At 40.4% G+C, this 12218-nt stretch overlaps 2 protein-coding genes across 2 annotated transcripts; one reads left to right on the top strand and one right to left on the bottom strand.

The window, feature by feature from the left end:
• Positions 1 to 729: 729 nt before the first annotated feature.
• LOC124052572 (sulfotransferase 2B1-like) lies at positions 730 to 5092 on the bottom strand. The gene is made up of 6 exons (XM_046376986.1): positions 4862 to 5092; positions 2329 to 2540; positions 1715 to 1841; positions 1452 to 1546; positions 1154 to 1334; positions 730 to 931 (listed from the first exon to the last, which is right to left on the bottom strand). The coding sequence occupies exons 1-6, from the start codon at positions 4998 to 5000 to the stop codon at positions 822 to 824; spliced, it is 864 nt and encodes a 287-aa protein (XP_046232942.1). The 5' UTR covers positions 5001 to 5092; the 3' UTR covers positions 730 to 821.
• Positions 5093 to 6463: 1371 nt separating this feature from the next.
• Positions 6464 to 12218, top strand: LOC124052573 (sulfotransferase 2B1-like). Its single transcript, XM_046376987.1, has 6 exons — positions 6464 to 6808; positions 8632 to 8843; positions 11197 to 11323; positions 11492 to 11586; positions 11704 to 11884; positions 12107 to 12218. Exons 1-6 carry the CDS (start codon positions 6670 to 6672, stop codon positions 12214 to 12216), a joined length of 864 nt encoding a protein of 287 aa, XP_046232943.1. The 5' UTR covers positions 6464 to 6669; the 3' UTR covers positions 12217 to 12218.

The following is a 12218-nucleotide window of genomic DNA, read 5'->3' as shown; positions in this document are numbered from 1 at the left end:
CATGAGGGAGAAGTGATAGGTGTCCCATTTAAGGTTGTAATAATTGTGCTTTTTTTCTTGCACAAACCACATCACAGATTTTTTTATGTACGCCTTCATAATGTGTGTGGAAAGGATTTTAATACTCAAGGCGACGACAATCAGAATATTCTCACCCAACTTGTGTTTTCAATCCCTCCTACCTTCAGTCCACACACTCCCTGACTACACCTTGAGTGGATTCAGCCCCGCAGTCAACTTCTGCCTGGTGGGAAACAGTTCTGTCAGACTCCACCAGCTTTACCACTAAACTCCTGCTGTCCTCCAGTGACGCCATTGCCTTGTCGTTTTATTCAGGGACTAAAAAGAATTGTTTTTTCTAGGACTACCCTAAAAATAGAGCTTGTCTTGTGGAGTTTATTTATTTCTTTTGAGGGGCTTGTTTCTTTAGTGCACTTGCTTGATTGTGTCTCGTTCCAGCTGCTTGGCACTCAATTAAATGTTAAACATTCTGTCCAGTCAATAAAACTTTAATTACTAATACAGTGTTTTATTTATGAATATACATTAGTATGATAATTCTGTCAGGTAATTTGATGGTAAATGGCTTTTGATAAGTCTACAATCAATATTAAAAAGGTAAGAAAGACATATTTATGAGAAAGACAAAACAGTCAAAGGTAATAAGAGGTAAGGTAATAAGTTGAAAGAGAGTTGTTGTCTTAGTTCATGTTCTCTTCTGGACTTCTGCTTCTGCAAACCTCATGAAGCAAACAAATCACTGAAGTGAAAGACAATGGGCTGCATCATGGTATGGTGGAATGACTGTCATGATTTTTTTTTTAATCCCATACAAATTTATATTTGACATCTTTCATTTTGTCTTTGTAAACTGCATCAAAGTACTCTGCTTCTGCTTCTGTCAGTTGGTTTGTCCAGTCTCCTGCAATTCCTGAAACACAACATGCAAGAGAAATCATAAAGTAATCAAGAAATTGTCTGGATATAATTTCACACTCTGGAAATACAGAATGTAATTCGTTACATTCTACAAAATTTGTTCATAGCACTATTGTCAAGGTAGTCATTCCCAGTAAATGTTGCCTGGCTCTACAGACCACATCCAGTCACAGTGGAACTGAAATAGTTCTGTATATTATTTATTGAGACTCACCTTTCCTGAGAAATTCAGACTTCGTCTGGTCCATAAGTTCATGAGAAACTGTAGAATAGTTGGACATTTTGTTCTGCTTCATGTTCTTGAACAAACATCGGTCTGCTATCTTCTCTATCACCTCAGCGTCCAGAGATTTCTCCAAGAACTGAGCTATTCGGGCCACAGAGTCCTTCAGGTCCTGCACCACAGAGAAACACACATCCTGTCATTTCCCAGCAGGGATTCACACAATAACACTGTGCTTTGTTGTTGTTTGTCTTGTGAAACAGTTTTGAAGATGAAAGCTACATCTCACCATTATCATCTCTTCATAGGAGATGTACATTATGTGCTCTTTATCCTCAGCATTCAGCCAGCTCTTTATATGATCAAACCAGGAGCCAAACATAACTAGAAGAAAAAGAATGTCACAAGTTGTTCTGTCAGCATGAATAAATTAGAACTTTATTATTATTAATGATTATTTCATAAAATACAGTTCAGCTGAGGGTTCCCATCCCTTGCTGGCATGTGCATTATATTACAGATAAATACTGTATATTGTACAATGTGGACAACCTTTTCCATCCAGGAACTTGTGGAGGAACTCGCTCTGTGGGCCTGGGTGTACCAGGAAGGAAGTCATCCCATAATAGTGAAAGGAAGATGTAAACACATCTTTGGGGTTCCTCATGACATAGATGACCTGCAGTGATGATATCTCATCCATTAATCATTTATAGAGCTTTGACCATTAAAGCCTTTTCAGCAACCATTTAGTAGCAGCAGTCAAAATTAATACCTGGGCAAATCGACTAGCTTGTAGGGTGGTGCACACATAACCTACTGCTCAACATCAACAAAACCAAAAAGCAGATTATTAATTTTAGAAAAAAGGAGATGACAGCACACATCCCTGTCTATATCAGTAGAACTGAGGTGAAGCAGGTTTCAGGTTCCTGGAAATCAGCATCACAGAGAACCTGTCATGGACATCCCTGGTCAAGAAACTGTAGGAAAACCTAAGAGTTCTTATTAACAATTAGCTCCAAATTGGCATGGGGTGCGTATGAACAACTGCACTGCAATGATGGATTAAAACTGCACAGAACATCACTCGTACCCATCTAGCCTCTACAGAGCCCTAAAAGACAACACCCCCAGCGGCCACGGGCTGCACATGGCAGATTTACCTTTGGCTTGATTTCAAAGAAGGATGATGGCATCAAGTTGTATTGGAAGTGTGTGGCAAACATGCGTGGAGATGGCCTCTGTTCAAGGTTAAGACTGCAGGAATTACACGCCTCCAGCCAGGGAACACGTTCCCAGTTAGGAAGAGTCTCAACAGAAGCTGGATCTCCTCCATTCATGATCAGAGGGACAATCTCCTGCATCCAAGTGGTACCTAAGTGAAGGAATCAAGAGGGTTTCTGAAATCTGGAGTTCACCTTTTTGCATCCCCGTTCTCAAAGAATTAATATCAGGCTTCGCCAAACTTCTTGTCCACTTCACCGTGATGTGTTTAGATGAAACTGCATTAACTTTAGCCACTAGAGGACACTACAGGTGTGAGCGGTCTGGAGCATGTTACACTAAGGCAGGGATTTATGTGTAATCTCAGGAGTTATAGGAGCTATAGAGCCCCCGGATTAACTTTGATGGGTCTGACTCCTGCCAGACTGATGATTAGTTGACAGATTAGGGCAACAGCCTCCAGTCCTGATGACTATAAGACACTCAGTCTCAGGGCCCTGCAGTCTAAAAATACCAAGTGCTTCTGCTATAACTCACATCACTAGGCACAACCTGTACCTGCTCTAAAGGCAATGTGACAAAAAATGTCATTGTCAAGGCACCGGCTGCTATTATGTGCAGACAGTGCAACAGTTATGTCATCCACAGAGAGGATGGAAAAATAGTAAACTGTGGGACACAGTCAGTTGATAGGTTATGTCTGTCTCAAACACTTCATCTCAGGTTAGTTATTGATGTTACTGAGTAAATGAAATCGATCGATCGAATGTGTAAAAATAGTTTTTACTGTGAAGTAAATATGGCCCTACCACAAAACTGGAACGGAGATCTGCACTTCTGCTGAGCTCTCAGGGCCAACTAGGAGAAGCTCAACACAGCAGAAATGCTGTCTGAATATGGCGGATGATTCTCCCTGCTGCTTTATATCCCCAGTTCACACAGCATCACAAGCACAAATGACACAGTATTGCTGGAATAGCTGGTGGTATTTTATAGGAGATGACAGTTGGTCTTCTAATTTCGCAACTGGTCCTGCAAGCAGCTATCACACAGTAAAAATAAAATGTTGTTCACCTGTACCACTGACACTAACACAATCATCCATGCTTCAGTAGATTTTGATGGTAATTTTGGAATATGCGAATGTTGCGCATCATGGAGCTACTCAAATAAGGGAAAGCATCAGGAAACGGAAGTGAAACACTAACGATGATGCTGATCTGAGAAATAAGGATGAGCAGCAGGCCAGCTTGGTTCCATATGAAAGTCTAATGCAACATGAAGGGAACGGCTCCAAATGCATCCACTGAATCTAAATTGAATCACATGCTCATCACCAAGAACAGTAGCACACTGGCTTATATTTAAGCTTTTTATCAGTTAATGGTCATGTGAGGGACCAGAGTGGTCTCCCCGAATAACGGGATCTAGGCAAGATCAGATTCAGGGGGAAGAGGTTGGAAACAGGAGGCAGCAAAGCGTCACGTGCCAGGAAAAACCCTTTTATTTTCCTGAAACACTAGGTTTGCACAGATAGGAACAATGCAGGACCTTAACAACAATCGCAAAAACTCACAGCAGTACATAATAGTTCTCCCTAGGAACCACAAGAGCAAAATGAGGCTCCTTTAAATAGGGCTGCTTGTTGAGCCCAAATGGTCCAAACCATTATGGAGGGGATTACCAACAAACATAATGGTCCATACCATACACTAATCCTAATAAATAAATTAAGGCATTATTCAATTTATCCACACCCAAATATTTACACACCATACAATAATTTTTCACAAACACCACATAGCCAACACCATAAAAAATATAAACCCCCCGTGCTCAATAAAATCCGCCCCTGCAGCGGCGCGTGCTTCCCCAGAGGAGCAGTGGAGCCGGACCGGGAGTGCAGGTGACTGTGAGTGTATGACAAACCAGAGTCTTTACAAACTGAAATGAAGAGGTGGAGGAGTAGTGGGTACCTCACTACACGCCTGGATGCTAAACCGGGGAGAAAACTGACGCGGGTGAGTTGTGGTTGTGGTGAGTGAGCGATGCAGCGGGCTGAATTTTCAGCGCCGAAGCGTCCATGGCGTACGCCACGCCAAACATGTCACCAAGCATTTAAAATATAAACTGACGACAGAGTCCATTTCTTCGTGTGCGTGTGTGTGTGCGCGCACACACGCATCCGCATATACATGCGCCACAAAGTCCAAAAAATTTTGATCAATTCCTGGTAACTCATTTAATGGTCACTGTCAGGAACATATTTTCAGGACCCTCGAAGACTCTACCCTCACTGACACAGAGGTGATTCCGCTGGAGGCTGTTTATCAGCTTTCAAAGCCTTCACACAACGTTTTTTCACGTGTGAAGCTCCAGAGGAAGAGAATAACGGGATTAAAATACATTTAACAACAAGAATGTGCTATGCAAGTCACGTTTAACGCTGATAATGTAACAGTGACTACTTGCCTGACTTGGGATACGTTGCAATGATGATATCATCTGGTCGAAAAGAAAACTCCTCGTAGTATTTGAGGCTGTGTGGAGGATACACACTTGAGGGCACGTAGACCCCCTTGTACACCGTGTATAACTCTGCCTCAGTCATGGTTCAGAGCAAGGAACTGTTGCTTTCAGTGGCATCTGTCTACTACAACTACGACTGCTACAACTGTTTGACTCCCATTTCTTCTAGCCTCTCCCTCTATAAACCAGTGTCCATTTGTTTTGTTTTTTTTACCTGACAAGTCAAGTGAATTGACATTTTATTTTCAAGTTTGAATCCCTGGTTCAATCATTAATTTTTTAAAGTTTAGTGTACAAAGACTTGAATTTTAACATTGTGGTGGAATGAACATTTCTGAATTGAATTAAATCAACTTGCAGAGACACTTTCTTTAGATAAGTAACCCAGCACATTACAATTAAGATAATGTGATACAATTTTGTTGAAAAGTACTTCATAGATTTGTGTTGTGTTCATCAAGATGACTATGAAAGCTTGCTGAGTATTCAAGACAATCAGTTACTGTCTGTGGTTTATGAGCAACTGGAACAGCAGGATTCCTTATAAGGTCCTACCTGAACATGAACAGTCTTGTTTAAGATGTACTGACATGTCCAAAGACATTCAAGACTTTAAGCTCACTTCTAGATTTCACAGGCAGACTTGGACGGTAGCCTGTTCAGACAAGAAATGCATATTGTTGTGCTAGTTAACAAGCAATCACACATGTAAGTATTTTTTGGCAATTCAGTGTGCAATTTGTACATATAAAATAATATCAAGAGAAGCTACAGCCATACATATACTGTGTTAAATAAGACCTTATAGTCAGGAGGGAAGGTTGCTGTCCACAAAGCCCTTAATGAAAATGAGCAGTGAACTTTGCACACACAAACACACTTCAGTGTAGTATTCCAAGTGGAAATATCTTATACAGACAAAAGTATTAGGACACATGGCCATTACAAAACATACCTACTCCTAGTCTCTCACACCACCTAGTGGCTGGAACACAGACTACGACACAGTCTGCCATCCATACATTTCATTTTCCTGTTGATGTCTGAGTCAGATGAGGTGTCACATTCCCCTAAGATTTATGTCTCAAACATTGATGATGCTATTTTTGATACGGAACAAAACAAAAACTAATGGCCTGCACTTTGTCCGACTTGCACATGGTTCATGGTTGTGGCTGGACACATGCCTCTGTAGAAACCTTGTCTCGGTCAAGCGCTGCTTTCCAATTGTTAAAACTAGTTAAGGTAAAAACAACAACCCTCTCATTAACAGTACTGCAATATTTCTCCATGGTCGTGTGCACCAAGCAGGTGCTAAAGTAGTAGTGATGCTCGCTGCCTCTGATGTGCTAGCAGCAGCAGCATCATTGCTACTATTATCAGTACAGGCAGGAGCAGCACTGCGCTTTTCAAAAGATGTGAAAAACGGATGCATTACACAGCATTGATTTTCTCATTGTGAGCTGCTGGAAGCCGGAGTGGTAAACAAGTAAGAAACCGCTGTGATTATTTGAAACAAAATTTATTTGAGAGGGCGTTGCACCCTCTTGCCCCTGCGTAGAGCACGTCTTAACTGATAATTCTATCCAGATGACACGTATGGTAGATCTTTACATTCCTTTCCAACACGTTTTATAATCTATTTCCGCGGTGTAGAGACCGGAACATAGCAGTACGTAGTGTTGACGGTAGCGTCCTGTTGCTGGTCTGCTCAAGCTGCAGAAACTGTGCTCGTGTAGTCACTTTGAACCATGACTGAGGCAGAGTTATACACGGTGTACAAGGGGGTCTACGTGCCCTCAAGTGTGCATTCTCCACACAGCCTCAAATACTACGAGGAGTTTTCTTTTCGACCAGATGATATCATCATTGCAACGTATCCCAAGTCAGGCAAGTTGTCAATTACTTGTTGATGTTAAACATTACGTGAAGAAACCAAAATACCACGACTAAGAAGTGTAGTTTGTTATATGGTATATATATATATATATATATATATATATATATATATATATATATATATATATATATATGGTAAAAATTCAGAATAAAATAGACAAAGAGTGGGTGGGTCGTGACTGGTTTTAGATTGACAAATTTGACATTTTGAGAGGTCGTAGCCTACTATAGTTATATACACTATTATATATTATTATTACTAAAGCCACTCGAAACAGCTCATGCAGTCATCGCAGTATAAAAAACAGTCAAAGGTAGATTTGCAAAAACCTACCTTTGACATATATACACTTTCAGGAGTACCGCCCTGCCAGCTTTAGGAGAGAGCGTTCACCTTATCAACATGGCGACACAATGTTATACTGTTTTAATATATAGTGAAGTTATTCAAATTTGTTTCGGTAAGCTAGTTAACGATGAGTAGTAAATGTTTTACTTTTAATGAAACCTGTTACTGCCATCGAATTCAGAATAAGCATATATACATAGACAAAAGTATTCGGACAAACTCCTTTATTATTGAAATTAGGTGTGGTATGGGGCGTTTTCAGTGGCTGGGCTCGGCCCCTTACTTCCAGTGAAGGGAAATCTTAATGCTTCAGCATACCAAGACATTTTGACAATGCTATGCTTCCAACTTTGTGGCAGCAGTTTGGGGAAGGATTTTTTCTATTGCAGCATGACTGTGCACCAGGGCACAAAGCAAAGTCCATACAGACATGGCTGGATGAGTTTGGTGTGGAAGAACTTGACTGGCCCACAGAGAGCCCTGACCTCAACCCCATCCAACACCTTTGGGATGAACTGGAACCAAGATTGTGAGCCAGGCCTTTTCATCCAACATCAGTGTCTGATCTCACAAATGCTCAACTGCATGAATGGGCACAAATTCCCACAGAAACACTCCAGAATCTTGTGGAAAGCCTTTGCAGAAGAGTGGAAGCTGCTATAGCTGTAAAGGGAGGACAAACTCTATATTAATGTCTATATATTTGAGAATGCAATGTCATTAAAGTCCCTGTTGGTGTAAGAGGCAGGTGTCGATGTAGTGTACCGTGTATATCTAAAGGGATTAGCAAATTATCACATCGTGTGTGTTTTCAAGTCCCAACTTTTTGGAAATCAGGGTTGCAGATGTACTGCATTCAACATTTTCTTCAGGTAAATTAAAATCCATTTAACTGTCAAACATAGAGGTACTCATTATGCAAGTAATCCTTTTATAGTATATTAACCTATCAAAATTTGTGCCTAAGGACATTTAGACATACTTGGTTACTGCTTACATAAACAAAGTTTAATAAACAAGTTACTTAAGAATGACTGCTATTACTGCTGCATGTTCATGAGGAAGTAGCCTATCTGATAGTTCCTCTGGACTAGATTGGACTAAGTTGCACAGGAGTAGTAATGACATCCATATTTGGAAAAAAAGAGTTACCATTGATATTATTCAGAGCATAGAGTGAACATTGAGACTGGACTGAACAATTTTCATCGCCATGTTTAGGATGAAAGGTTCTAACAATTTTTTTCATGAAATAAAGGCAGTATGCAACTTTGAACTGGATGCGACCCCAATATAATAGAACAATTTTTCTTCAAACACCTTCATTTATTGTTTTGTTCTATGACACCTTAGTAGCTCTCATTTCGGAGGATCAAAATAAGAGCTAACAGATCAGTATTAACGATGGGCAGTTGTCATTATTGTAAGTATACAGTACAGAAAATCTCTTGTTTCCTTTGTTTAGGTACCACTTGGATGCAGGAGATTGTCCCTCTGATCATGAGTGGAGGAGATCCAGCTTCTGTTGAGACTCTTCCTAACTGGGACCGTGTTCCCTGGCTGGAGGAACAAAGGGCTGTCACCCTTAACCTTGAACAGAGGCCATCCCCACGCATGTTTGCTACACATTGCCATTACAACATGATGCCAAAATCCTTCTTTGAAGTCAAGCCAAAGGTAAATCTGCTACATAGTTTGCGTCAGGGATCATACGAAAGTTTTCATTCCTGTGATAACAACTCTTTCATGTTAGGTCTTTAGATTTTAGGAAACACGTAATACAGTAAACTTGGGTGTTTGAGTTTTTGAAAGGGTTCTTTTTCTCTAACATTGGCTTGGTATCTCACTATGGGGGTACATTCAAGTCAAGTCAAGTCAAGTCAACTTTATTTGTATAGCCCATTTTTACAAGCAGTTTGTCTCAAAGGGCTTAACATAACATCAGCAACATCCTCTGCCCTGCGACCCTCACATCGACTAAGGAAAAACTCCCAGAAAAACCTTTAACAGGAAAAAATGGAAGAAACCTCAGGTTGAGCAACAGAGGAGGGATCCCTCACCCAGGACGGGCAGACAATGGATGTTGTACAGGCAGGAAAGCAATTAACAACATGAGAAATGACATTACTAAAAAGACAAGTAAAACAAAATCTCAACTGTTTAGTTTCACTTTTGCTACCACCTCAATATGATTTTAACATTTCGCAAGACTGAAATTGTAATAATGAAATTATAATGAACTGCTGTAACATTCATGTATTTTTTATGTGATGTTGAAAATCACTATCCTATCAGTTGAATTCCGGCCCGTAGGGAGAACCACCCCGCCGATAGTCGGTGCACAGAAGAATGACAGGCAGATGTCAACGGTAGACATTGGGTTGGTCACTCCACCTCACAAGAATCAGCTGAGCCTGCTTTCACATTAGTATTGTCAACTAGCAAGAACCCACACTAGCCATCTGCTTTTTAATTGCAGCTTTGACTATGTTTTTCACAAACCCATTCCCATGGCACTGTCAGAGTCACTTTCAGAGAGTGGTAATACACTAGCTAAGCTGTCAATTACAACAATGCCAGCAGTAAAAGCCCCACCAAAGTTCTGTGGAGAGATGAAGTAGTGTCTGATAACTCAGATGTCTTGCCTGAAATTCTCCTCTCTAAAAGGGAAGATGATTCCTAATTCACACCAGAACAGGCCAGAAGCCGATGGGGCACCACATTGGTGAGGACTCTGAACACCTCCTCTCTGCTCTTAGTATATCAGGCAGGAGAATTTCAGCCACAATGCACAGAGTGAGTATCTCATTGAGTGCATTGAGATTTCAACAGGTAAGGCTATAAGCAAAAGAATGGTATCATCTGGGCCTCTTCCACAGGGAGAAAGTTCTTACCATTGAGGGCATGCCTGCAGCTGATGGGGATGAAGGTATCAGCTGAAGTGTCCATTGTCTTGCATCGAATGCACTGTTGTGTGATTGTTTCAGTAGAATGTGTGGCAGCTCTTCATGTGTGGAACCGCCATGTCAATTAGTTTGACTCAGGGCGTTCTAATGGGATCCATCCTGACCTGATAGCAGTATCCCTGTACTCATATGGTCAGACAGTACAAGTGCGGTGGCATACATCAGCAGACCAGGCGGACTGGAATCCCCTCAGCTGCTCACTCTGGCTCACAGATTGGAGCAGTTTGCTGTCTCTTGTCTCTGAGAGTCACTCGTGTCCCGGGTCTACAGAACTGACAGACTTGCTCTCCAGAAGCAATTCTCTTTTATGGGGCATAAAAACTAAACCCATAAATGACTTATCATTCTGTTTGGCAATGTAATGGTAATATAATTTTGTAACACCGCCTTATAATCTTCAGCATGGCTTCACCCAACTTCAGCCTGACCAGAGGTCAGCCAGAGTGATTGAAAATGTCTGTGTGGGTGTGCAGGACTTTTGAAGGTAACTGGACAGCAACTTAGCCACCAATTTAATCTGAACCATACAAGCCCATATGAGAGGATGAAAATGATTACCATATGTCTTTTTCATGGGATCCAGGTATCATAATATATCAACATAATATAATAATTTATAATGGCATATATTATGATATATAATATCATAATATACATATACATATATTATGATTATTATATATTATGATATATAATATCATAATATACATATACATATATTATGATTATTATATATTATGATATATAATATCATAATATAACATAAAAGGCACAGATGTCAGCAAAATCAGTCAGGAATCTAATGCCAGTCCAGGCCAGTGTCCACATTCATTTGCACTCCATGCAAAGACTTGATGTCTATGTGTGTGTGATGACAGACAGAGATCATACCACCAGATTAAAAGCAGACGGGGAGCTTCATGTGGTCAGACACCGAGATGCCAACAAGAAACAACACATACATGCTACTATATCATGTATGTGTTGTCACACTACATCCTATGAAAAGGATATAATGGTCAAAGCTCTATAAATGATTAATGGATGAGATATCATCACTGCAGGTCATCTATGTCATGAGGAACCCCAAAGATGTGTTTACATCTTCCTTTCACTATTACGGGATGACTTCCTTCCTGGTACACCCAGGCCCACAGAGCGAGTTCCTCCACAAGTTCCTGGATGGAAAAGGTTGTCCACATTGTACAATATACAGTATTTATCTGTAATATAATACACATGCCAGCAAGGGATGGGAACCCTCAGCTGAACTGTATTTTATGAAATAATCATTAATAATAATAAAGTTCTAATGTATTCATGCTGACAGAACAACTTGTGACATTCTTTTTCTTCTAGTTATGTTTGGCTCCTGGTTTGATCATATAAAGAGCTGGCTGAATGCTGAGGATAAAGAGCACATAATGTACATCTCCTATGAAGAGATGATAATGGTGAGATGTAGCTTTCATCTTCAAAACTGTTTCACAAGACAAACAACAACAAAGCACAGTGTTATTGTGTGAATCCCTGCTGGGAAATGACAGGATGTGTGTTTCTCTGTGGTGCAGGACCTGAAGGACTCTGTGGCCCGAATAGCTCAGTTCTTGGAGAAATCTCTGGACGCTGAGGTGATAGAGAAGATAGCAGACCGATGTTTGTTCAAGAACATGAAGCAGAACAAAATGTCCAACTATTCTACAGTTCCTCGTGAATTTATGGACCAGACGAAGTCTGAATTTCTCAGGAAAGGTGAGTCTCAGTAAATAATATACAGAACTATTTCAGTTCCACTGTGACTGGATGTGGTCTGTAGAGCCAGGCAACATTTACTGGGAATGACTACCTTGACAATAGTGCTATGAACAAATTTTGTAGAATGTAACGAATTACATTCTGTATTTCCAGAGTGTGAAATTAGATCCAGACAATTTCTTGATTACTTTATGATTTCTCTTGCATGTTGTGTTTCAGGAATTGCAGGAGACTGGACAAACCAACTGACAGAAGCAGAAGCAGAGTACTTTGATGCAGTTTACAAAGACAAAATGAAAGATGTCAAATATAAATTTGTATGGGATTAAAA

The sequence above is a fragment of the Scatophagus argus genome, chromosome 21 (assembly GCF_020382885.2).
Source record: "Scatophagus argus isolate fScaArg1 chromosome 21, fScaArg1.pri, whole genome shotgun sequence".
In the NCBI taxonomy this organism is placed as follows: Eukaryota; Metazoa; Chordata; class Actinopteri; family Scatophagidae; genus Scatophagus; species Scatophagus argus.
Note: the sequence above shows the minus strand (reverse complement) of the source record. Positions and strands in the feature narration are given on the sequence as shown.

Coding starts and splice junctions, on each gene's coding strand:
- LOC124052572 (XM_046376986.1), bottom strand. CDS start 5,000: ATGACTGAGGCAGAGTTATACACGGTGTACAAGGGGGTCTACGTGCCC. Junction 2,541..4,861: donor TGCAACGTATCCCAAGTCAG/GCAAGTAGTCAC, acceptor TCCTTCACTTAG/GTACCACTTGGATGCAGGAG. Junction 1,547..1,714: donor CAAGTTCCTGGATGGAAAAG/GTTGTCCACATT, acceptor TTTTTCTTCTAG/TTATGTTTGGCTCCTGGTTT.
- LOC124052573 (XM_046376987.1), top strand. CDS start 6,670: ATGACTGAGGCAGAGTTATACACGGTGTACAAGGGGGTCTACGTGCCC. Junction 6,809..8,631: donor TGCAACGTATCCCAAGTCAG/GCAAGTTGTCAA, acceptor TCCTTTGTTTAG/GTACCACTTGGATGCAGGAG. Junction 11,324..11,491: donor CAAGTTCCTGGATGGAAAAG/GTTGTCCACATT, acceptor TTTTTCTTCTAG/TTATGTTTGGCTCCTGGTTT.